Here is a 26,679-nt window from a genome sequence, read left to right as displayed (position 1 = left end):
GACCTTAATGGCTCTTTGCTCAGGGCACAGGTTGTTCAGCTGTCCTATAATGAGGCTCCTAAATCTTCCTATTCACAATACAGGGAGTGTAGGTGCCTAATACAGGATTCCCTGCAGGCCATGGGCTGGGACACCAAGCGTTACAGCCCATCAGTCTCTCACTGGACTTGGCCCAAAAGTTGCTAATCCGACACCAACAATGGTTTGTCTGTTTTGTTTTGTTTCCTGTTTTTGCTTTAAATAGTAATGATGAACCTGATTAGCTGCAAGATAGCAGATGCTATGGCAATATAAGATTTGAATAACAGATGTGAGAACAGACTCTGGCCTTGGTTTAAATGACATGTTATTTTTTTATTATTTAACATTTTCTTGGGCAATGTGAGCCATGTTTTCTGCTCTTTGAGAAACTCGTTACTGAATAACACATTAAAAAAATCAGGACCATTATTATTTTATGCATGTATATATAAATCTGAGAAAATAAAATTGCTTTACCTAAAAGAACAGTATATATTTTTAAATAGGATACTGATCACAGAAAGGTTAAGCGATGAGCTAACAGAATTGATTATTTCTGTCATCTTGCCTAGGTAAAATAATCCAACATGATACTTAAACGGCAATAGAGGACATGTGTAAAGCTTTGTGACTTTAGGTTATGTATATGGCATAAAAATACAGAGTACGAATCACTACATTGAAAACCAGAGTATTTTAATGATTTTATTCTGACAAAAGCTGTCAATGGCTTGCACTTACAGATCTGAATTATATATAAACAGAAAACTGCAGTATTAAGTAAAAATCAATAACCCGGCCCTAGCTGTTTATGTCCAAGTTATTACTGGTCCATTGGCACCTTAGCAGTATGGAACTGTGTTCGATAACAGCAGAAATGAGAAATTGAAGTTGATGGGTTTGCAAACCTAGTGAATGGAAAGGTGATGTTGCCTGAGCTATGGCAGAATGCACTCTGGAGCCCCTCAGCTTTCTCCTGTGAATTAACTTGTCTTGATAGGAACACGTGGGGATTCCTTGTGAGTACCCCAGCTTGCCCCATGATTCGGAAAGATGGTGGTCCCTGCTTATGATGCTTCTGTGAGGAGACTTAGGCCACATGTCAGGTCAAGATGACTGCAGATAGAGTCCTTTTGCTTTGGCAGGCACTGCTGGTAGCTGCTCTGGGAAGATTAGTCCAAATAGGTAAGAGCCTGCGGGGAAGCAAATTCCATTCTCGTAGAACCAGAGGCCTTCACCAAGGGCAAGCTACAAACCTAGGCTGGTTCCTTCCTTGCCACCCTGATACTGTTCTGCAGAGTGGCTTTGGAGACTACCTCTTCCGACAGACAACCTCCAACTCAGGATTTAGCCATGAAGCAGCATATAATCAAGAAAGCAGCACTGGCAATCTCCTTTAGTGTAGGAATGTGACTCCAGTGCTGATGGAGCATTTGCCATCGAGCTCCAGTAACTTCTTCCAACCAATAGAAAAATCTCTGAGACAGGCTTGGCTGCCAAACATTACAGGCTTTGAAGTCTGCTGGCAGGTAAGAGCTGTATGTCAGTGACCTACAAAAACATCAAAAGGTATGTCAGGGAATGCTATTGTAAGGGCTGGAAATCTAAAAGAAAATCCTCAAAGACAGTATTAAAGGACTTCAAAGGTAGGAGATAAGTAGAAAATCAACAACACTGGTCAAAATCAGACAGAGAAACAAAAATTTTCTCTGACTTGAGTAGAAGTTAGAAAGGAAATGAAAGGGAGAAATATGTACTGCTTTTCAAGGTCACACGTGCACCTGTACTGTGTAAGCAACAGCTATCTTGTCTTCAAGGTGTATATATCAGTACACTCAGAATATAAATATATACAGTTAATGCCTCAAAAGGAGACTAATAATTGATACCCATATTTTTCTTTTTACTCACATATCTAAAGGTGCTTTATAATTTTTTTAACATCGTTTATCACAGTGTAGTGAGTATGTAATAGTGAAAGATACCATCATTAAAGATCAGGTCCTTCATGTAATCTGCCCGAATCCAAATGTGGGACATAAAAGACTCAAAGTGAAGGCATTAATGTAGGAAATTTACTCAGCTATGGATTAATCTCTATAGTATAAGGCTTTTTATAATCTCTGGTACTTTATAGCTTAACTAAGGATTTTTCAGCAATAAAAACCTAACATGAGAACATAGAATTTCTGTAGAAAGAACTTTGGAACTGGAAATAGGTAAGGCTTCAAAATAATGTCCAGGCTGCATAAGACCAAGAATCCAGTAAGACCAGTATCCTGCTTCTCATAATAGCCAGGAATGAATGCTTAACGAAGATATGAAACCCTGGACAGGAATATATAACACTTTCCCTGAGCTTCCAGCCATTTGCAGCTGAGAAACTTCCTCAGCCAAGCATAATTTCTTTATATCTAGTAATTCTCAGTAAAATCCTCTCCCACAAACTTGGGTAGTCCTCTCCTAAAACTAAACTTTTAGTAAACACAAATATCCTGTAGCAGGAAGCTCCCAGTTTTACAGACAGTGTGAATAATTACCCCTTTTCCTCTCCCCCCACCCCTCCCCCCCTCCTTAATTTAATTTTCCTATTTTTGATGCTCGAAAGTCACGGCTACTGTACTGAGATACAGACTGGGTTTCTGAATCTGGCCTCTGCCACCATACCTGTTCTGTGAAGACAGGCTGTATCAGGACAAGCTGCAGGAATGGTTCCTCCATCAATGCCCTTGTGCAATGAGTGAAACAAATCAGAAGGGAGAAGGAAATAGCAGCAGCATATGATCTTGAACATCAAAATGACCATATGAAGACATTTTCAAGATGCATTATAGCACACTTGTGTGTGCTATGTGTGGTTTACCATGCTTCCAGAGCGCACAGCGCTGTAGTTAAAATTCCACTGATAATTTTTTTTCCTTTTTGTGAAGTTCTGTTTTCAATTTTCAGTGTGTAGCAGTGTTACCAAATATGGGAGAATCTGCTACCATTCTGGACTTGTATCACTGCCTCTGCACTGGAGATGCATAACAAATGGATTTTTTTTCTATTGCAGTGATAAGTACCGATTCCCCGTAGCCTCCAGTGGACAGAGAAGCTTACAGGCACATTGTACAGTATGTCAGATTTTTTCTGCTTTGCTTCTATCCATTTAAAAAAGAAAGAGCAAGCTGTGAAAAGGAATGTTGAATATATCAGATATAGTAAGAAGGGTTAAGCTATTCAGATCACCTTACTTCAGATGCAACATAACAACCACCACCCCCGTCCCCCCAGGAGGAAAATAAACATTTCCCTTGTCCCTAGGGTGGCAGCAAGCCCTAACAAGGAAAAGCAGGACACATTCCTTCCTTCCTTCCTTTATAACTAGTCACTGAATTGCTCCCAACACATTCCAGATCTGGTAGGATAGCCTAATTGTCTTCACCTGGAGGCCACTGCTTGAATTCCTGTCAGTTAATATAACACCTATGGAGTGAGGCACTGTGATTTCTTTCTGATGAAAGTGGATTATGTACCCAGACCCATGGTCATGAGCAGTTTCACAGTTTCATTTGCATACAAAGTTTTACAAGTTTCCTGGGTGTAGCTGTGCCTATAAAAGTTTGAGTCTGTAAGTGTCATCAAACATAATTCCTCCCTAAAGAATTAGAACAGATACATGGAAGATGCAGAACTGTTTATTGTAATAAGTTGTGGTTATGAGTGAAATTTTTAATTGCTTCCTTTACAATGAAAGGTCTGTGCAAAGAAGGGAATGCTGCTAGTTTGCTTTCGTTGGTGGTGAAATAGGGAAATTTCCGTAACAATTCCTGATCAAGTCTGCAGTATTACTCCATAAGGCAGTTGAAATTTTGCGATGTCAGACAGCAATTCTTGTCACAGGTTGTTATCAACCAGTATTCTGGGTCATAATTCCCCATTTCTGTAGTTACAGATACCACTCACACAGAATGTCAAGAGGAGCCCCAAGATTCAAATCTTAATTCAGTAGTAAACCAGCAAGTTTATCCCCTTTTCCAAACAAGTAGTTAGGCAATTAGACTAGAAAAATAAAAATATTTAAGCATACAGACTTGAAGTAATTTGTCATTGTTATGTACTTGTTCTATTCCTACCATCATTTCTGAAGCATTTTGTAATAAGCTTTGAAACCGCACTTGTCTTGCCTGCTTGTGTTCCAAGTGAAGCAAAATGTTAATATTGTTACAGAAAAAGACCCTGGAATAGCACTAAACACAGCTGTTTCCTAGAAAACATTTTGATAGTGTGGTGAGGCATCAGGGAGTTCTCCTAGACAGCAGCTTATCACAACAGTGCATAGACAGACAGAACAAGTTTCAACATAGACCAGTCATGACGGCTCTTTACTCGTATGTCCACTGCAGAAGTGAATATACAGTGACCAGAAGGCCTCTAAGGCTTGAAAATCATGGTAAACATAATGCTAAATGCAGTAAAAATGTGCAAGACCACAACCAGGATGATAAGGAAGAATGAGAATATTAACAATTCTATTTTTACCCATCTTCACTGATTTATAAATTTCATTGAGTGGAATAATGATTTAATGCAAGACTTCTGACAGCAAAATGAGAGAATTACATAAGTGGGAGACAAGTACAGAGGGGAAAGACAAAAAAAAATCTGAATAAGGAAAGGTATCTGTTTTACCAATGCTGTCCTGATATACCCCTAACTGTTAATCTAATCTGAACTAGCTTGAAAGCTTATATGAACTAGAGCTTTGAATTCCCATGGATAAAGAAACAAATACTGCTTTTCGAAAACTGCATATAGTTATCATATGTTGCATATTCTTATGTATATCCTGTATCAATAAATCTATATCATGGGTTGTATTCAGATACTGGAAGCTATAGCTCTCAATCCTGTAGCTGCTTGTGATTAATTTCAAAATAAACCTGAGAGACAGAGGGGTCTTAAACATCTACAGGGCTCCTATTACAGTGAAATTAATGGTATTGTTTTCTTCTTAAGCTCAAAAGACTAAGTTCTGTGGCAAACAAAAAAAAAGCATTTGACAGTGTTGCTTTATTTTACAGATCACTCTCTGCATACCTACATGAGCTACGTCAGTTATATAGGCATTTTAGGAACTTTCTTCTTTCTTTATGTAAAGAACCTTAACGCACCACAGGAAAGGAATGGAATACCTGCTTCTCAGATATCTTATACAAATATGTTTCTTCATTGCTCCCATAACTCCTGAAGCATTCCCCAAAGTAGACCAACAAAGGCCGGTTTAACTACTAGGACAGGAGAAGGACTATGCTTATGAAATACACCTTTGGTAAATTAAACAAAAAATCAAGAGATCTGTAGATTATTAGCTCCGTAGTTCACTACTAATATTATTTCTGCACAGCATGTTTTACAGATGTTTCATAAATACAAAGTTATGAAGGCAAAGAGAGCTATGCTGTTTCACCAGCGACAAGCCCCCACTGTACAGATGTTCACTCTGTAGTTAGCCCACAGACCCCCTCACCTAGCACATACCCGAGCTTCAGGAATGAAGATGAGATGAATACAGATCAAGAAAATAACAAACCTGACTGTCGGATTTAAGTTAGCTGTCAAGATGAGAGCAAATACAGATACTGCCGGCCGTTAAGTGTACAGTATTTGCACGGATTATTTCCTTTAGCATTTACTTTTTCCAAGTGTTCTTAATCAAATGTAACCTTACGGCACCATCCTGCGGCACGCTGGCTAACTGCACGGCTCCCAGCGGCGCCTTCCCCGCTGCGCACCGGCTGCTCACTCTCGAACACTGGTGGAGCAGAGGAGAGTTCAGAACTTGAGTTTCATGTCTCTTTCTGTGCCCAAGCATCACATCTGCTACTCTAGTAAACTTTTACCTTATCCCTGGGAAAGTGGTTTGAAGGGAAAGCAGTGTTCCTTACTATCCTAAAATTGATTCAAATATACTCAACCCTTGGCAAGTATGATTAACACAAATAAAAAGTAGAAGTGGGAGATATGTGTTTGAAGAATTAAAACTCGGATTGGATGGGCAAAAATCTTCATCCCAAAATCCTGAAACAAACCAGACTAAGACTACTGTGGGGTCGGTTCTGTGGGAAATATTTCAAATAAATACATAAAGTCAGGGTAGTATACGATTGTAGAACAGGCAACGCGGTATGACTGCATAAAGGAGGGAGAGGACAGAAGTGATTCATGTCTGAAAGGTCTCTGAATTTGACCTGAGTTGTCTGTAATAATTTGAAGCAAATAGCGAAGTGGTGAATAATCAGATGTAAAAGCAGACAAGACTACCACACCTGGCTGGCTGTTTTTCCAAAATAACTTTATTTTCTAGGCAAAGACAATGTGACACACTTCATTTAAGTGAATATTAATAAAAAATATTATGTGGTGCCACTCAGAAATTTATTAATGAAGCTGGCAAAGTTGATAATTTTTATAAGGGTTATAATATATGCAACAAACTGGCAAAAAGTGGTAAGGTACTGAATGATTTTGGAACGGTGAACCCAGCTAGAAGAAAGCTATTAGATTTTAATATAGTCATTAATGACGTGCCATAGATGTTACCAGTGCTCTGTTGACAAAAAAAATATTAGAAGGTATCATTAATATTATGCAGAAAAAACTGGTTGATCCCAAGAAATGAAGGCATGAAACAGAATGAAATTCTACAATACAAACTATAACATCATACTTCTGAAGAATAATAGCAAAGAATGTGCTATAAGGAGAATACACTATTTGGAAAGAGCAGAACAGGTTGATCTATTTTATACAGGATGATGACAAATGTGATACAGTTGTAAAAACGTCAGGATCTACTTATACCTGAGGTACTTCCTGCAGAAGTAGGAGTGACACTGATAAGACTTTAAAATGGAATATTCAAGTAAATCAATATACAGAAAATAGACACATCACAGACATGTGCAGAAATGACTACTGAGGTGACCAAGGGAAGAAAAACAAAGGCTGAGTAATATTAGATGTGATCGTTGCATATAAATCTGTTAACTGAAGAGGGAGATCCGCTTAAGTGAAAGGGCAATGATGATGAACAAACCAGTTTAAACTGTCTTTTATAAATTAAGATTGGAATTTAGGAGAGATCCTAACCTACAGCAGTGAGTTTCTAGAACAGATTTCCAATTGGAACACGGGGACAAAACTTTCAATAGTGATCTAAACAAAGAAATGAGGTGATACAGTGCCTCCAATACCAGGAACTGGACTTGATCCACATCTCTTTCAAGTCTATGTTCTTCTTATAATTATTCTGAAGATGAATTAGTTGTGCCTTTCTACAAATATCACCCTAGAATGTGAATTTATTAGCTTTACACTATTTGTGTTTTAGCCCCCAATTGACTTGAAAACTTCTGGGGAGAAAACCAGACTTATACAGCATGATAAGCATAGCACCACTCTCCAGTGCTAATCCTGAACAAACTGTCCTTCAGGAAATGTCATTGAGTCTTCCATAAGCTGTCAGCCCAGTCTCACCTGCGGTGGATCAGAGATTTCCCAGATGACCATATCCACTAAAGACTGGTTGGATGCCTTAATTTATTAGAGCCAGCTAGGAAGAAGCTGAACGCTACCTTCAAAAGGTAAGAATGTAGTTAAAGAAGAGATTTATACTGGAATGGCTATACAGTGAATGGTCACAAGCATAGTGAAATTTCTGGGTTTATGGCATAGGTTCATTTATAGTTTTGTGCCATTATTAGGTTCTTGTGTACATTATGATTGCCTTGGAAGAGCAAATAAAAAAAAATCCACAGCCAAACTGGCTATGGAAAGAGCTAGTTTGGCTTTGCAACCCAAGTACTCACTAACATGTATACAGCAATTCTGAGTTCTTTTGCAGAACACTGTTTTTATTAATCAGTATCTGGGAGGAGGAAAACTAGAGTAACTGTGTTTTGGGTGGGTGTTAGTCAGAGTATTTATTGCTGCTGGAGGACACTATGTAGCTTTAAAGCAAACCTTAGAGCACTTTAATCCTTATTCTCATGTTTGCTCCACTTTTTTATTAGTTCTCTTGCAATTTGTGCTGTTTTATTTTAGTTCAGTGATGGAATTCTGAAAACAGTAAATTCCAAAAGCACAAGTGAAAATACCCTCAAAATGTTAGCACTATGTTCACTGTAGGATTACATTTTGCATTCAAAAGAAAGATGATGAATTTAGATTTTTTTGAGAAGAACCTTAATTTGGATCATTGTCCAAAAGTCTGGAAGATGAATTAAACTTTATTGAACCAGTGAGGTAATGCTTATGTGACCACAACTGAACGGAATGAAGCTGGAGTCTAAGACTTGTTACTGTGAATGGGAGGTTCCATTATTCACCTCTAGAACTTACAAAGAACAATTATTACTTTAAATTACAATTGTAGGAACCACCCCCCTTTTCTCTTTCCTCCTTCTCTAGACTTTTCTTGTTTGTTTTAACCTTTTCTTCTGAGATCCCTATTACTGCTTTCCTCGACGCAAGGTAGGAGTCAGTGCTCTGCTTTCCTTAAGAGCCTATGTTATTCAGGCACATACTCTTTTCCTCATGGATATTCTCCTTCCAGCAGCAGAGAGAGCACAGGCTATGGTTGTACTACGTTGCTACACAAACCTTATTTCTGTTACGAATAAAGGTTTCAAATTTTTGTTACTGAAAAAATCTTGGGAAAAGTAGAGACACATGTTTCTTAAGATGTAAAGGTCTCTGGAATTGGAACAATTGCTTTAAGCTGCGAGATAGCACAAAAGATAACCCTGTTGAATATCGATTTGAGAAACGGCAATTTCAGTGGTACCTGAAGTAAACTGTGCAAAATGTGCCTGCAAGAACTACTCGGCACCTGTGTGTCTTGATCTCTTGCCTGCTTTTAGCAGTTTTATTCATCCTCCTCCTATGCAGGACTACAGGGCTTCTTGGACTGAAAGATATTTCAACAATGCAATCTGGACCACATAACTGCTCTGCTGCTCGTTTACCCTGGTAGTCATATGATTTAAGCCCTAGGATTTACAATTTCAGATTACAAAAAGAAATATATATTAAGGGTAAAGATTAGGGCACAGGCGTTTCTGAAGGTCAAATGTATGCACAGCTAAGTTTAGGAAAAGAATTAGAAGCATTAAGTTAATATTTCTTCTTCCTTAGTTATCATACACAACTATGAAAGGTGTGGTCCATACGTACTGTTTGGTTACTTCTGCTGCCTGTTTATGCTATTGCCATCAAGTTAGTGTGAGATAAACTAGCGTGTGAACATTCAGTGCATTAACTAAGTTGTGATAATAACACAGAAACATGTCTTTACTTGTGGTAAAAACTCACTCTCATCTTATTTCAGATAACAGGGCAACTGGCAGTTGACATTTGACTTGGAATGATGTAATTTGGATGATTATTTACTTAATAGTTAAAACTGTGTACCTTCTATTTATATATTCTGCATTAAGATGGACTGTGTGGGTTCAGTCTTGCTGAGCTGGAGCAAAGAAACCTGCCCTACCTTATAAACTCTGCCTTAGCTGGCAGGCGAGAGGGTGAGCTTTCAGCTGCGGCTTAGGGTGTAGCTCTATGTAGGAAGGAACAGAGAATTTTCTCACGTTGGTTAGAGACATACAACTTTATGCCTTAAGGCTGAAGAGTAATAGCATATTTTTTTTTTCGTTCTGCCAGAATGGGATAAAACTTTGCCATTTATTTTTTCTATGAAAGAAAGGTAAATTTATTTTCTATACCAAAAAACTGTGCATATGTATCTGTGTATTATGTTTCTGTGTATTTATATATACACATGCACACATATGTATATTTACCTACATACAGAAACTTCCACCATTTTTTTCTAAAACAGGTTAAACACTGGCCTATATAGCATGAGGGCAACTGTCATGATGGCTATCACATTTGGACAGTTATGTACACTATACTCCCTGGTGAATTCAGTTTCAAATTTTAATTTCCAGTGGACATGAGCCACACTAGAAAGCCCTGTAAGCAGTATCTTTACTTGCTGAACAAGTTAAAAGATGTTTAACAGCAAGCACTGTCTTCAGTACTAGCAATCTATGTAACTTCTCCTAGTGATCTGGCTTTAAATGTACTGTTTATCAGTAGTATCACAAACTATTAGTAGTAGCAAGATGTAATATTAATAGCAGCAAAAATTATTTGTTGCAGATATTAGTAGCAATATGTAATATTAGTATGTAGTAGTAATAAACATGTAGTAACACGTTTCTAAAAAAAAATAAAAAAAAAATAAAAAAAATAAGTAGAACACCAACAGTCTATTTCTATATATATTCATGGAGAGGAGCTTCATATCTTAAAATTTTTACTGTTTTCTTCACATTCTTCAGGGGTCTACTTTCTGTCTCCTCCTCTGCTGTTACTGATCCTATGCTTATTTAACAAAAGCCTACTTGTTTCATGATTCTGAATTTTACTCATTAAATTACATATTTTGTTACCTATTCTGCAATATGTATTAGGAACATATTTCTTCCTGCATGTTCCATACAACTAAGAGGTTCACTACGTTAATAACCCTGCTGCCCTGGCCTTTTTCATACCTCTCATTCTATACCATCTTTGCTGAAGACCATCTGGATGATCCTGAAGGTACCCTACAGTCCTGATTTTTATGATTCTATGATCTTTAATCAACACTGAGATCTAAAGTCTCTCTTGGTTTCCTCAATCAAATTTAAAGATCCACCACTTCTGTACAGTTCCACTACATTCTCTATTTTCTTATCACTGGACAAGCGTCACCATTCACGAGTAGCACCTTTCCTCATTGCTTCCTACTCTGTTACCAGTGCGTTTTGTTTCAAAACTGTGAGTAAGTTCAAATGCTTTGGGAGAGGAAGAAGGCAACTAGATCCTATCTGCTGAGAGATTTTTGGATCCAAAGATTACAGATCTAAACCAACACCTCAATTATGGCAACTACTGGAAGCCAGAGCATGCACCTTTTTGCAGAAAAAAAACACCCACCTTTTTTGCAGAAAATGCTGCTAAGTAAAGCATCTGGATTCTGCACGTGTGTCTTCTGGGATAGTCCCAAATAAGTCTGCCACAAAAGTAGTCTAAAACTTCTCAAGAAACTTGAATCAAGGCTGTATCAGGATTAAACCTTTAATTATATGCCTTCATGTTTTTACCCCAGTATTGCTGCCTCATTCAGTGACTAGATAGTTATTCAGTATTCATTTGTAGTATTAAATGAATTTGTAATCAGTATCTAGCATTAGACTTTAATGAACATCATCCAAATACAATGCAAAATTTAAAAATATATTATTAAAAGCTAAGTATTTTTCAAAATCCTATGTTTGGGTTTTTTTAAACTGCTATTTTAAAGAAAGCTCCACCTAACTGCAACACTTAGTAGCACAGAACACTTTGGCAAATACATCTCTGATGTATCTCATGATATTCCGCAAAAAATGGGGGAAAATGCAATTATAGGCCAATTTTGAATGTGTTAGATAACTTACCCTGGGGCAGCATCCTACAGTGATTCTGTGACAGAGTTAAAGTGGTAGTTCAGATCACTTTATCAGCATTTATCTGCCTTAGCTACAGAACTGTCATTTTTCTTCCCATCATCACCTGCCTCATATGCTATGTCTCAGAATTTTCGTAATATACAACAGAGCAGGCTTGTAGGCAACAGCCTACTTACCTATACAATCCTAATCCAGTACAGGTTCATGCAAGAAGGAAACTGGATTTTTTTTGCCTGCAGAAAAGGAGGCTGAGGGGAGACTATTGCTGTCTATACCTACCCGAAAGGAGGTTGTAGCAAGGTGGGTGCCAGTCTCTTCTCCCAAGTAACATGCGATAGGACACAAGGAAAAGGCCTCAAGTTGTGCCAGGGAAGGTTTAGGTTGGATTTTAGGAAACATTTCTTCACCAAAACGGTTATCAAGCATTGGAATAGGCTGCCCAGGGAAGCAGTTGAGTACACCATGCCTGGAGGTGTTTAAAAGACTTGTAGATGTGGCACTTAGGGACATGGTTTAGTGGTGGACTTGGCAGTGTCAAGTTGGACTCAATGATCTTAAAGGTCTTTTCCATCTTGAATAATTCTATGACTCTAAAAACTGCACTCCCAGTCAAATATTTTGCCATCATGTTTCCCTCATCTCCTCCACCATGAATTGCTAGCCCAGGTACCACAGGCACCTGGTCCAGCCAGTTCCATCTCACACCTTCTCATTAGATTTAAGTTGCTTTCTTTCAGCCTTTTTCTTCTCCAGTCAATTAGCTCTAAATCCCTCCTTTCAGTTTTGCTGAGTAGCTCCGTGTCACCCTCCTGTTTTGCAACACACATCCTGGTCTGCTTTTCTTGCCTAATCATTTAATTCCCTCCCAGTATCAGGATCATTGTTCAGCCTGTCTAATCTCCTTGCTCAACTGGTCTCTAGGTCCTCCTTCCACTAGCTTCCTGACCCGAGGTGGCTCAGCCTCCCTTCTTAAATACTATCTTGCTTAGCCACCCTAGTTTCTGTAGTCCTTCTTCACTGATTCCTTGTCAAGCCATTTATTTTTCTTCCACTCTCAGTCTTGGTTCATCCTAATGCATTTCTTTCATCCCTTATCTGGTTTTATCCCCCTGCATTCAGATCGGTGGGATCATTCCTAAAGCCAAAACCTGTTGCCTATGTTCAGTCCCCATGCATAGCTACATTTTGGTATAAAACACCCATCGCAGGAAAAGCCTTCGAGCTTGCATAGTAGATGACTGCTTAGTCTGTATGGAGGAAGGTTGCAGAGACTTGGATAATATGATCTGTAAGGAAACTGATGGTGCATGATCTGAGTATACAAAATGATGGAATCTCCAGCCCTGTTGGTAGCCCAAAGCCAAGAATTGTTACAGAAGGCATACAAAACCATTTTTCAAAAGTCAATACTCCAGCAGTGTGAAGGAGCAAGTGAAAAGCCTGTTCTATAATGCTATATGGATACCATGTATGACCTCTTATTAGTGTATAAGAGCAGACCATTAAGCTCCTAGAATGCTGAATGTCTCTGGCATGGTTAATGAGAAGGGCTGCTATAATCACTATCAACTTACGAAACAATGGGTGGAGATAGGAGTTCAATTTTAGAAACCCACTTCAAGTTACCACATTGCTTCTCCACCTTCTACCTTTCCTCAGCTAGTGTGTAGCAAAATGATAATCGAGTCTGACTGTTAATAGATGCAAAGTATTGCATACAGAGGAGAAATGATAATTCTACTTCAATTCTCAGAAAAAAAAAATATCTGAACTATATTGACTCAAAACAATGATTAAGAAATACTGTACTTGCCAAGGATATAAGTTTATTGTGTAAAAAGTGCTGAACACTAAATAGTTTAAAAGTCTCCATAGTGAGACAAAGTAGGAGAGAGTAGTTTCCAGGAATGTGCCAATAGGGAGAAAAGTTTTGCAGAGTCTAAAAACTGGACCCTCACTATTGATCTTTCACGGTGATCAAATAAGAATAGATCTGGACACATAATATATTAAAATCCTTGTTCTGTATATTAGCATCCATTCTACATTACCAATGTTAAAAACATACTGTTTCTAAAGAACACATCACCATAATATACATTTGTGGCCACAGCTGCTGGAAAACAGAAAGATGGGTCTGATGAAGTCATTAAGGTTTAAACTTAATGTCTGGTACCTGTTGGCCAAATATGAGAGAGGGAAATACAACAATTCAAGCTTCATCACCTGGAATAAGAAGGAACCATAGCATAAACAGTGATGATGACACTGCTTTTCAAAAGTTATGTCTCTCTTGTATAAGCTAGTCTTTGCCAAATTGCAGTCTGCATTGCAAAGCATGGTGATAAAGCACAATGACCTAAAAGCTTGTTACATTTCCATAATATATTGAAACTAATTTATTTTTCCATTGCTTCATTCTTGGAAATAATTGGACCACATTGGCATGACATCTTTTATGAAATAAATTAATATCCAAGCCAAGGCAGAAAATTTCTGCCAACTTTCAGTTTGCATCATTATAAATCAGCAAAGATATAAACAGCTGAAAAGCACTACTTATAAGGGAATTGTGGCGCAATCTCAATAAAAGAATTACAGCTCTACCTAGGAAATAGGACTCAGTTGTAAACCTATTTTAAATGCTTTTGTTTAAATTACTGAATTCAGATATCAAACTTGACTCCTTGAATTTGCTAAGATCCATTTCTTTGTTCGTGAATTTGTTCATTAATGCCTTTTGGGTAAAACATTCCTTAAAAACTTCCTTTGTTTTTCTCACTTTTTCATGGAAAAGAGAACTGTTTTTTAACCAAGCATTATTCTAAGTACGATAGGAAGTTAACATTGATGACTTCTCTGGTCTTCTACTTTATGTATTTAATAAAACAGAAAACAACACAATACTTGAGATAAGCTAGAAATAAATGTTGGCTTTCAGATAATCAAACGGTGTCAAAATCAAACTGAGCTGCGATTCACTTCAGGAAAAAATGGAACAAGCTAAACAGGAACATTTAGTTTCAGTTACCATTTTTCTACCCACTCACTTAGTCCAAACTAGGTATGCAAGTGAAGCACAAAATTCTAACTGACACTGTTAAGAAATGCAGAGTACTGCATTTTGGAGGGAAAAAACTAATTCTGTATTTATTTCACACAGATTGTCCAACAATATTGACTCATGAAAGGAGTATCAGCATTCTAAGCATCAATATGGACAGCTCAGTGAAGACATTTTTCTGTAAAATAGTCAAAACCAGAAACCAACTAATAGGAAAAGCAAATGAAAACAGCAGGCAAAATAAAACTGAATTCTTACTACAGATCTGTGCTTTGCTCTCATCTGAAATAGTAGGTGCGCTTTCTGGACCAGCAGACTATGAGTAATTATAGTACTTAATGACAACAAAAATTAGAATGCGTGTCAAACACTGTACTTTAGAACTAAACCAGTGTGTAAATGTTTGAAACACATTAACATCCACATAGTAAGATCCACTATGAAAGCAGATATGTGGAGTCTATACTGCTCTTATGTATGATACTATCAATGTACAGACAGGAGACAAGATAATTTCTGAGTCTAGTCTTACAGTGGTAATTCCTATGTACTTCCACATTTTCACCTGGAATTTTAAATTTATGAGCTGTGCTTACAAAAAATGAACTGCCACCTTGTATTTTGGAAAGGCATGAGGTATTAAGTAGCGGTAAGGGTTGTTTTTATAGAGGATAGATCATAGTCACATTAAAAAAACAGGCGTATACAGCAAAAAATACAGTCAGAAATCAAGGAAATGCAGAAAGTAGAATTCTGTGTAGCAATTAAACTCTTGTGGGTTGTGGTGTCAATTAGTGAAGATGAGAACAAATACTCCCATCCCCATACAGTGGGAAAGTAAGGCAGTGATGGCACAGAAAGTCTGCAAACATCAATATATTTAAAAGCTGATGCTCTGTACATCCTAAGCTCTCAAAGCTTTTTTTTTTTTTTTCCTACACACCCCTTCTCCCAGATTTTACTTTCTGCTCAGGAAGACTCCTTCTTGCATCTTAAGCTCCTGTAACATCCCAGTCATCTGGGAGGCATGCAGGAGGTGGGTAAGAAAAGGGCAAGAACAAGAGAAAACACGAGGTACAAACAAATGGAAGCATATCTTCTCTTTCTGTTCTGCAGATCAAAGAAAGTTTATGTCCATTTCAATTTCACCCTGTAGGCCCCACTCTGAAGATCAAACCTGTGTTATAATCAGCATATGTTTCATGGAGGTGGAGGCTTATGGATTTTGAGTGGCTGATACCATATCCATACTGTTTCACCCACACTGGAGTTTCAAGTTGTATGAAGTGACTAAACATACAAGGATTCCATTTGGTTGATATTAGCTGTATTAATGAGGCTGTCATTGGGAATATTCTGTATCATTATTCATATATACACATATATGAACTGATACATAATTACATGTAGCTCAACTTCAGAGGTATAATTTCCTTCTGTTAAAAATCAAGCAACAAACATGCTCTGATATAGCACTTCAGTAGAATGTCAAAACCTTATCACTTAACGGTGATGACTGCATTAACAGAGCAGTTCATTAATTTCCCTGCAAACCATGCCAAATTCTACAACTAAGAGATACACCTAAAAGATAACACAGATTTCACAAAAAAGACCACATCAATCCCTGGAACTGTCCTTGCTCCACTAGTTACTAAGTTTTCAAGAATCATAGTACTTTACGTAACATTAAACAAGTGACCAATCTTACCGAATGTATATGGCCTTAAAAATTAAGCAAGTGCAAGCCTACAGAACGGAGACCAGCACTATACAAACTACCTTCACACTTAACATACATGGTACAGTTTGTACCTTACAGCTTACCTCGACTTACATAAATTAATCTCACTCTTCTGCCACCTTTCACAACATTTGTAAATTGCTCTTCATGATACTAATATGTTACATTGGACCTAAAATAAACAACATGATTTTTCATTTAATTATTAGATGATATGTTGTTCTCAGAATATAGCTGGGTGTTGTATGCCAAGTGCCAACAGCAAATAATACAGGTTCTTCCTGTTCTGAGAGAAACCAGATCAGGGCATCTTCTTATTTGTTAAGCTAGACTCCATTAAAAAAAAAAAAAAGTATTCACGTAACTATTAGTGGGGCAAAATATACACTCCATAACAATTTTTTATATTCCTGACTTTGACTTCTTAAAACTTGACTGGATAAAATCAAGATTGACTGAGAACATAACTTGAGAATCTGAACTGTTTAGCGATTTTATTACTGCTTTTTATTAAGTTGACTTTTTTTAAAAAAATATGTGAAATTGAAGAACTGCTTAGGCAGAAAGATACTGTTGCTTAACACTTCAGACACAGGACCATAGCCTAACTAACACTCACTGTTATGAGATCTGACATCCATTATAGGGTTTTAAGGCTTTAATAGTAAATATGTGTTTTAATTCCTACAGGCTTCAGTCTTCCAGAGTACACTTTCTGGTTTAAATAGCTTGCTTTCTATGGATATTCTTACATAGTTGGTAAGAAGTTTGAACCATTGGACCATATTAAAACCACAGTTGGCGATTTGATGTTGCTTCTTCAGAGAAACTACACACAGGATTATTAATACAGGTGACAGGCATGGTACTCTTTGCTTTGTTTTCCTCCAAACTACCTTTCCACCTCTAGCTTTTACATTTGAAATAATTTGAATTAATGTTATTGTTATTTGCTACCTTGGAAAACTCTCACAGCTGACTTGTACAAGGAACACCAAGAAAACAAAATTGCTGCAACATACAAAGTATTAAAATGCAGCAGATTGCAGAACAAAGTAGGAGCTTTTGTCACAAAAGCATTTAATCAGTGTGGGTGATTTTATTGAGGATACGCTTAGCCATGAGTGTTGTTGGAAACTGATGAAATAATGGATCTATAAAAACCTCATGGTTTGAACTAAGTCCCCATTTATCAATCATGCTAACAAAGTTATTCTGAAAAAAGGCAACATGCAAGAGTGGAGGCCGTAGAAGAAACAGTGGAGGACTGGATGCAAGAGACAAGTTTCTTAGAAAATGATAGGTGTGTGTGAAATTATTTAAAGACAAGTTAAAAGAGAAATAAAATATGTAATAGGACATGTATTGGCTAGCCTCAGAGAGTGGGATAAGGACACACTGCAAAAGACAAACAGAGGAGAATGCAAGTCATGCTGTCATGCAAACAACAAAGGTCAGCAAGGCCCAAATGAACGGACATTGTGTGTAAACAGAGTTAGACTGTATTAGATAGCTAGTTCTGTTGAAGGGTACAATGAACCTAAGCATAAGGACGGAAGAGGCCTTGTAAAGAAATGTGTAGTAATATAGCACTCTTGGTCTCTGCACATATTGACATCAAAAGTAGCAGCAAAAGTGTACTTCAAAGATTCAGTAAACCTGAAAACTTGTAGAAAAAATCACTTTTGTAATGATCTGAATATAAAAAGTTTAATTTGATGAACAAACTAGCTCTTTTTAGGTTCTCACGTTTACCTACTGCCAAAGTATCTAAGATTTAAAAAAACTAAGACATTTTTACAAACATTCATCTTATAAAACAAGATTAATTTATTAATGCTGTGTAATTCTGTTGCATATTTTCTTGAGGATCAGAAACAGTGTGTATATGATCCCCCGCCCCCAACACCAATGTACAGCAGGTATTTTGAAGAAGGGAGATCACTGATTTGTTCAAGGTCACAGAACAAGTGCCAGAGAACTAGATTCAGTAGTCCTGATATTTGGTATTTTGAGACCCCAGCTTTTACATCAAAACATAAATTTGCCCCCAAGTGCTTGATGATACCAACGATGGGGAGGGGGAGAGGGAGAGAGAAAGAAAAGTGTATGTGGTGATTCACAATGAAGAAACAGGGATTACTTCTCATCGAACTGTAGCTTTGGCCCTGCTACTCCAGGCAAACACATCTAACGAAATAGGAATGTTGTAAATGAACTGACCTATGCACACACTTTTATAGTCGTTAACAAAAGCATAACGTTCAAAGGTATTCAAACATTTTTAAAAGCCTGTATTAAAACCTCTTCTAGACTAAAAATAGAGACATCGATCCTAACCACCTTTTGATCTACATTTAAGTTTGACCAGATTGTTTTGTCATTTCAGTGTTAAGTATTGCACTGATAAAGGCTGTAAAGATATAACTGACCAGTTCCTGTAGAAAGTCCAGCCACTTCATATAGGTTATCATGGGTCTTTCTGAGAGATATGCTTGGCCACTGGGGAAGATCAGTCTCAATACAGTTACACTGGCATGGGTGTTTTTGCTGATACATCTCGACTTGGCACGCTGTTACTAACTCTGCTGGAAAAAGCACCTGTGTGACTGGTTTTGCAGGAGGCGGCTGGCTGGTGCCTCCCGCCGTGCCTGGCCTGGCGCTGCCGCTGACAGGGATGGTTTTCCTGGACTTACACAGGTGACAACTCATTCCGCCCTGTCTGAAACTCAACCTTGGCAGCTCCCCTCACGGCCCTAAAAAAAAACACAAGAAAGACAGCATGGCAACTCTTGCACCAGAGTCTCTCTTAAAGGTTTATTTCCTATTGTCTCCGCGTTGATATGACATTCATCATTCACACTCAGAAATCACACTGTACCCCTGCACAAAGGCCCCTTACCCCGTGGAAGCGGATGACCGGAGCCCCACGGCAGGGGTTGCCAAGCCGAGGGTACCTGAGAAAAGTAAGGCGGAGGCGCAGGGGGCCACCAGGCCCCACAGCCCCTCCCGGCCTGGACAGCCGCCGGCGGCCTGAGGGGAAGCGCGGGGGGCCAGGCCCCACAGCCCCTCCCGGCCTGGACAGCCGCCGGCGGGCGGAGGGGGAGGCGCGGGGGCGCGGCCGCTGGGGTGGGACACGGGGGGGGCGCGTTCATCAGCGCTGCCGCTGTTGCACAAGCTGCCCGCGCCGCCGGCTCCCCAGGCGCGGCCCGGCCCGGCCCGGCGCGGCGCGGCCCGGTTCGTCCTGCCGGCGGAGCGCCCCGCCCCCCTCCCGGCATTCCCCGCGCCCGCTCGGCTGGCCTCGGCTGCGCTCGGCTCCGCTGGGCTCCGCGGCTGTGCTCGCACCATGGCCGCCTACAGCAAGTACCTCACCGTGCGCCACTCCGCCGTCGCCGGCGCCGCCGCCGTCTGCGCGCTTCTCTGCCTGCTCAACAAGCGGCGGGCAGCAGCCCAGCACGGGTGAGCGGCGGCGGCGGGGCCGAGGGAGCGGCGGGGCCGGGGGCCGGGGCCAGGCCGGGGGGTGCGCGGGGCGGGAGGGGCCGGGGGCCAGCCGCAGGCCGGCGGCGGGGGGCCGAGGCGAGCCGTAGCTCTGGTCGCCCCCCTCGGCCCGGCGGAGGGGCAGCCTGCGGCCCCGCTGCTGTAGGGGCCGCGGCGCCCCCTCGCCGGGGAGGCGGCTCTTGTGGGGGTGGGTCAGGCTCCTTCCCCCTCCCGCCCTCCCTGAGGCGCGGTCGGTGCCGCGGTTGCGGGTGCCCAGCTGCCGCCACCTTGTTACTCAAATTATACTTGTTTCCTCCGTTTTCCTAACTGTGAGCTGATCTTAACGAACAGTTGACTCCTAGGGATGTCCTAGGACGCCATGTCTGCGTAGGCAAATAATGGACCCCAGCTGCTGGCTTAATGCTGCCGTGTGACAGTAAGGTACACGGGTAACAATTTCAGAGAGGTACTATGTGCTTATGTTGCTTATAAGGATGCCTTACCGGTGTACGTGGGCTAGGGTGTGTGTTTGTTCATCTCCTGTAAAGCACTAGGCTACCATATAGTGAGGCAGATGAAGAATACACCTCAGGCTCCATCCTTTCATAATTTTAGTGTATTAGTGGCTGTAGGTTATTTGCCATATGCGGAGGACCCAATGTGTTGCAGTACTACAGTTACATATTTTGTGTAGTCGCTACAGCCTTATCCTGCTGCTAGATCTTGATGGTGAAATGGACTTAACACACTTAAGTAATAACATACCTGTGATTAAGCAACAATCCAGTTTTATTTTACCTAATTCCTTCCATACCTTTAAGAGCTTTGTGAAGTTGGGTAACTTTGTTGTATAATGTCAGAAATCTATATGTTGCTGACAGTTCATGCATTTGCTACCTTACCTTGTTTGCAATGAGAGTAAAAACAAGATCCCAAACTATTTCTGAAAGTTACTGTTCTATCAGACTCTTAGGGAAGGATGATATTTTGCAGGTATTTCTGCTTAATTTAATGAAATACTATTGTAAAAAAGGAGAAAAACTATATAGAAGGGCCTAAAAAAAGAAAGCTGGCTGTTACTGACACTGTACTGCAAGCTTTTCACACTTAATGTATTACAGTGGTGTTTGTAAGAATGACCAGGCCATGCAGATGTTTTGGCAGCATCTATATTTTAATTCAGATCAAGCCTATTCTTTTCAAGTGAACCTCCTAATTGTCTTCACTTACCTTTCCCTGCCTTTATTGAGGAGTGATCATGGAGCGCATAAGCTGGATTACATTCAGGTTGGAACACATCTTCAAATGTGGATGCAAGTCCAGGGTAGTTTTAAAGTGCATTTAGTATATTCCCACTACTAGTAGCGTTCAGTTGACAGGAACAGGCTAGCAGCTGTCCAGAGTGGACTCTGGGTTGTCCCAATAAACTATTTTGCTTGCAGATCTTCTAATGTTGATCTGCAGGACTTGTTGGCTTGAGAGTAAATATATTGAAAGCGATTGTTAGCCTTAATGCTGAAGACTATATTTGAAATGTGTCCTTCATGTATGAATCTTTGATTTTGCTTGGTACAGTGTTAAAAATTCAAGGCATTCATATATATTAAGTGGACCAAACACTATTACAAGATGAGTGAGAATTGGAAAGTGGAGATAAATTACGAATTATGTTCCAGCTAATTCAGCAATTGAATGGAATTGTGTAAGCCTGATCTGATCTGCCCCTTTTCCTCTAGCTGTACTGCAGTCTTTCTGGTACCTCGTCCTTTACTTCTGTAGTGTACCTCTCTCGAGCAATCCTGCATTCTCAAATCCAATAGATATGCAGTTGCTAAAATAAGTACCATGCTTGCAAACTTGATTGTTCCACTTTTGTGTATGTGTTAAAAGCATAAAGCTGTGGAGTCCCTTCACAGCTTAGGTCTTATTTACTACTGGTACTGTATTGTGGCCATAGATTCCAAACTCTAATACCAACATTCAGTTATTACAGTAATAGCTGTGCTACTGCTTGAATACTATTTTTGAAGATGGTTTTTGCCCACTGATCTTCATTATTTTCTCCATGTTCCCCTGTGAGGCAAAGCTTGCCAGGAGCCTTACAGAATGCAGCCTATCAAGACTAGGCAGTAGGTAAGCTACATTGCCTATACCACCAGCCTAGGCAAAAGCATCCAGTTATTACCATTGCCTCATCTTCGTTTAGTCTCATTAGTTCATGTATCATTCATTTCTTAATGCTTTGTTGCTAATGTAAATTATAGCATACTTTTGGAAAGTGTTGTCATTGTGCCAAATCTTTACATATGCCAGCATCCTTGTGCTGGTATATGATGCTGACATATAATAACAAGTGGTAAACCTTTGTGTAGTAATGATAAACATCTCCAGGGCCTAGTGTACCTTCTAATTTCTGCGTTGTATTTCTCTCTGCCACTTTGGGAAGAGAGAGAAGTTGGGAGGGTATGGCTGTCTGAAATTTGTTTACTTATTCCTATGGAGAAGAATTTCACTTGGCAGTCTAGGTAGTCTGGAAAAGGACTGGTCGTGTATTTGCTGCTTGACATTGACTGAGTAAAGTATCTGAGGAACAGTGGTGATTTAGTTTTGTATGTGTGAATTCTTTTGTTAACCTTGGTATATAACGCCTGAAAATGTTGTGTCTTGTTAGTGTGAGATGAATTTCAGAATCCTGAATTCTGGAAGATGAAATTCTAGTTTCAAGCTTCCTGAGGGCAAGGGTAAATGTTGCAGACCTGAATATAAACTGCAAAACACTGGCCTTAACATTCAAGTGAACCATGGATGTTCTAGTGCAACTGCAAACTTTACCTGCAAAACCTCTTCCTTCCTTATTTAAGAATACACACTTAAGTATTTATGCTTACATATACTTTATGTTTAAAATAAGATATGCTACTATATCATGTTTTCTTGAAATAACTGTCTACTGTTTTATTTTGTGTGCTTTTTTTAATTTTCTGCTGGAGTTCTGCAATAGTTCAGTATCACTACTGGCCGAAGTTGAAAAGTACATAACACAAATTAAAAAAAATAATAAAAATCTTACTTAACATTTTTGTTACACATTCAAATAAATCTGATTTGCTTATCGTGCACACACTTTTCATATTGTGTGTTAATTTTGGTAGGGAATAATCAGTTATAGAAATGATAGCAGGAAGGAAAGAAGAGGCAACTTTCACCTACTTTTCTGCTGTCAGACAGTAGGGGCAAGGTCCAGTACAACTCATATCAAGTAGTAATGTATGAATAATTAAGCTGTATATGTTATGCTAACCTGTCTTAGTAGGTCAAAGATCACTTAATTAATGCTAGCTAGATTAGTCACAGGTGCTCTTCTGTAAGAGCTATTATATTGCTCATCGGTTCTGCACAACTGAGAGGTGGTATCACTTGCAGATTGCAATATATTTTAACCACAACTTTCTAAAATCGTCCAAAATAAGAATGACATAGAATTATTTACTTTTAGTAACTTCCTAGTGTTCCTTGTTGCTTCCTTAGAATAAAACATGGTAGGAAAAAAAGCACTGTTTTAGTACTTCACTTGCTGTTCTCAAAAGGTTTGTTTCCTTGGAAAAGCTTGCTTTCTTCTTGGGAAGGGAGAGGTTGTAAGTAAATGCAATTATGACTTGAGTTGTTTTTGGGTTTTTTAGAATCATAGTTGTAGCTTCTCAAACAAGACATTATCCTGGGTATATGATACAGGAAAACCCAATCATTCCATTCTTTTTATTCTCTCCCTAATCCTGCCTCAAACAAGAAGCAGCACAGGATTTGATACGTAAAGGAGATGGATATTGTCTCTTACCCTTCCAGTGAGAATTGTTCCTGAATATCCATGTAGCTTAAAATGAAGTACTTGCACCAGTGGAGAATGACCTTGGATTACTTTCAGAAAGAAGATCTTTAACTCATACAGCTTTCTGCTAAATGGAAGGGACTGAAAGGAGTAAGAAAAGGTAATTAGGGTAAAGAGTTTGGAACTGCAAAATTAGAATTAGGGAAAGGCAATAAACAGAATGGAGTTAATAGTAAGGAACTTATATGGAAAGGTGACAAAGATTTTAGAATCTGCTCATAGATACACCGGCCTTTCCAGTCATCCAGCTGTGTCCATTAGAATCCAATTTGGTATGAACTGAACTTCTGAAGCAAGTGTTGGCATACTTCCTGTGGACAAAAAAAGTGCCTATGAGCAGAACAGTGTGTGCTTGGGGCTTTAGGAGTTAGACGTGCCTAAAGCAAGGGGAGAGGCTCATTTGAGTGAGAGATCAACAGAGTTGTTGACAAAGTATATATCAAATAGGGTTTTACACAGTTTGTCTTAGGTGACATGCAACTTGTGCACTTGCCTGTCATTGGGCTTCTCAGCCTTTTTCATCTGACAAAGTGGAAGTACATGTTCAGCTTAATGTCATCGGCTAGACTGCCATGAACCTACAGTTTGGCAGTGATTAATAGAAGTACAATCAGAAGTGGTAGACACATATTCAAATATTTGGAGGAGCTTTCAAATATAATACAGAAGCTGAAGTATAGCAAGTGGCAGTTGTAACTAGAAGAAAGATTTTTAAATTGTAAAATGCATTTTTATTCCATTTCTGTGTATTTAGGATGTTACTCTCTTTTGTTAGTTTGCCTCATTTATTTAGGTTCTGAAGATGTTTGGGTGAGCCTTGCTAGTGTACTTTGCATGAAGGGACCTGTTCTAGTCAAGTCCCCTGCGACTGATTGACAAGAAGAGTGAAATTATATTGCTGTGGATTAATAGACTGCTTCAATCCATGTAAAAGCTTTAAAGGGAACCTGTGCTGCTTTGTGAAAAGTTGGCAGGTGTCAAAAAAACCTAAACCTCTGTGCTAGCTACATTAAAATAGGTTTATCCAAAACATGAATGTGACTGTTTAGTCCACTGCTTGCTGTATGTAGAATCATTTAGTTTGGAGAAGACCTTCAAGATCATCAAGTCCAACTGTTACCCAGGACTGTCAAGTCCATTGCTAAACTATGTCCCTAAGCACCACATCTACATGTGTTGGTGGTTTTTTTTTTTAAATGCTTCTAGGGACGACGGTTCCACCATGTCCCTGGACAGCCTCTTCCAATGCTTGACCACCCTTTCAGTGAAGAAATTTTTCATAATAGTCAATCTAAACCTCCCCTGGCACAACTTGAGGCAGTTTCCTCTTGTCCTGTCACTTGTTATCTGGGAGAAGAGACCTATCCCCACTGACTAGAACCTCCTTGCAGGCATTTGTAGAGAGCAATGAGGTCCCTTCTGAGCCTCCTCTTCTCCAGGCTAAACAACCCAGGTTCCCTCAGCCTTTCCTCATCGGACTTGAGCTCCAGACCCTTCACCAGCTCTGTTGTCCTTCTCTGGACACACTTCAGCACCTCTATGTCCCTCTTGAAGTGAGGAGCCCAAAACCGAGCACACTATTTTGAGGTCTGGCCTCACCAGTGCAGAGTACAGGGGGACAGTCACTTCCCTTGTCCTGCTGGCCACAGTGTTTCAGATACAGGCCCAGGATGCTGTTGGCCTTCTCGGCCACCTGGGCACACTGCTGGCTCATGTTCAGCTGGCTGTCATCCAGCACCTCCAGGTCTTTTCCCACCAGGCAGCTTTCCAGCCACTCTTCACTTACTGAGGGTGCACTTGATCCCCTTGTCCAGATTGTCGATGAAGATATTAAACAGGAGTGGCCCCGATACCAAGTCCTGGGGAATGCCACTTGTGACCAGCTGCCAGCTGGGTTTAATGCTGTTCACTACTACCTGTTAGGCTTGGCCAGCCAGCCAGCTTTTAACCCAGTGTAGAGTACATCTGTCCAAGCCATGAGCAGCCAGTTTCTCCAGGAGAACGCTGTGGGGGAGAGTGTCAAAAAAACCCCAACAAACAACCAAACCAAAATAAAAAAAACCCAACCATATAGATAGGATTACTAGAAAATGTATCTAAAACCTAATGTTACAGAAAATCCTGCCTGTGGCTCAGAAAACCCATCTTCAGCTGGAGGGTATGGAGACAGGAGAAACCAGATGACTCAACCCCACTCCTAGCATTCAGACTGCCTTTGTTTTGGGCCAGGGTAGTTAATTAGTGGTTTCTGTCTTATTAAGTTGCATAAAATGATTGTTGTCTAAGCCAAGATCTAGCGCGTGTGTAAGTGTGAAACTTTTTTTTCACCTTGCCGGGAACTAGCTGGAAGTGTTTTTCCACTGTTACCCATGAGGGAGAGCTACAGCCACAGTTCAGGCTAGAGCACAAGCTTATGGAAAAACTGGTAGCTCTGAGGTTTTTTCTTTATGTGTTACTTTGTTATTGAGATGCAGACTTCTACTGAAACTCAGAATTTTCTCTACAACGGTTCTGCTTAGTTGCCACCTTCTCACGTTTGTAGAAACTTCTTGAGTAGCAATTCAGAGCCCCTGCTTGCAGTGACATAGCTGTCTGTAACCTTCTCAGTCTCCTACTTGGTTGCCTGAATGCATTCCCCTCACATTATTTTTGGTCATGCTGCAAGTAGCCACTAACCTAGAGCCAAGAAAATTGTGCTCTTGGTTTCTGTGTGTGCTCAGGCTGTGCTGCGTAAGTGGACATGCTTTTGGAGCGTGCCCAGGCTTCTGAGTAAGGTTGCTGCCCTTGACCTGAAATAGCTGTACTGTTGCGCTCTATTCATCTGTGTGGGGTATGCAAGACGAAACTGTGTCTACCAGTGAGCGTGCTGTAAGCAACACTGTATTTTTCTCATTATAGCTGTTACTTCTTTACACTGCAACAAGGTATGCATTTGCATTCC

At 39.8% G+C, this 26,679-nt stretch overlaps 1 protein-coding gene and 1 long non-coding RNA gene across 6 annotated transcripts in view; one reads left to right on the top strand and one right to left on the bottom strand.

Annotated features, from left to right (window-relative positions):
• Window positions 1–696: 696 nt before the first annotated feature.
• LOC121095356 lies at window positions 697–19,535 on the bottom strand. Of its 2 annotated transcripts, none has more exons than XR_005830074.1 (3): window positions 19,333–19,535; window positions 18,808–19,131; window positions 697–1,572 (listed from the first exon to the last, which is right to left on the bottom strand). It is a non-coding gene; the product is annotated as an uncharacterized LOC121095356 (long non-coding RNA). The 2 variants fall into 2 exon arrangements; XR_005830075.1 differs by having other exon boundaries at window positions 19,278–19,527.
• Window positions 19,536–19,708: 173 nt separating this feature from the next.
• The window catches only part of ABCD3 (ATP binding cassette subfamily D member 3), a 32,812-nt gene continuing 25,841 nt past the window's right edge, over window positions 19,709–26,679 (top strand). Inside the window, exon 1 of one of the 4 annotated variants that reach the window (XM_040610001.1) lies at window positions 19,709–19,834. In XM_040610001.1, the coding sequence (XP_040465935.1) occupies window positions 19,722–19,834 (113 nt within the window). In that variant the 5' untranslated portion in view covers window positions 19,709–19,721. Of the gene's footprint in view, window positions 19,835–20,120; window positions 20,294–20,930; window positions 21,986–26,575; window positions 26,663–26,679 lie in introns of those variants that run through there. The other 3 variants (XM_040610004.1, XM_040610002.1, XM_040610003.1) reach the window with 3 other exon arrangements.

The sequence above is a fragment of the Falco naumanni genome, chromosome 11, assembly GCF_017639655.2.
Source record: "Falco naumanni isolate bFalNau1 chromosome 11, bFalNau1.pat, whole genome shotgun sequence".
NCBI classification, from domain to species: domain Eukaryota; kingdom Metazoa; phylum Chordata; class Aves; order Falconiformes; family Falconidae; genus Falco; species Falco naumanni.
The sequence above is the reverse complement of the archived record's forward strand: the minus strand, read 5'-3'. Positions and strand labels throughout refer to the sequence as shown.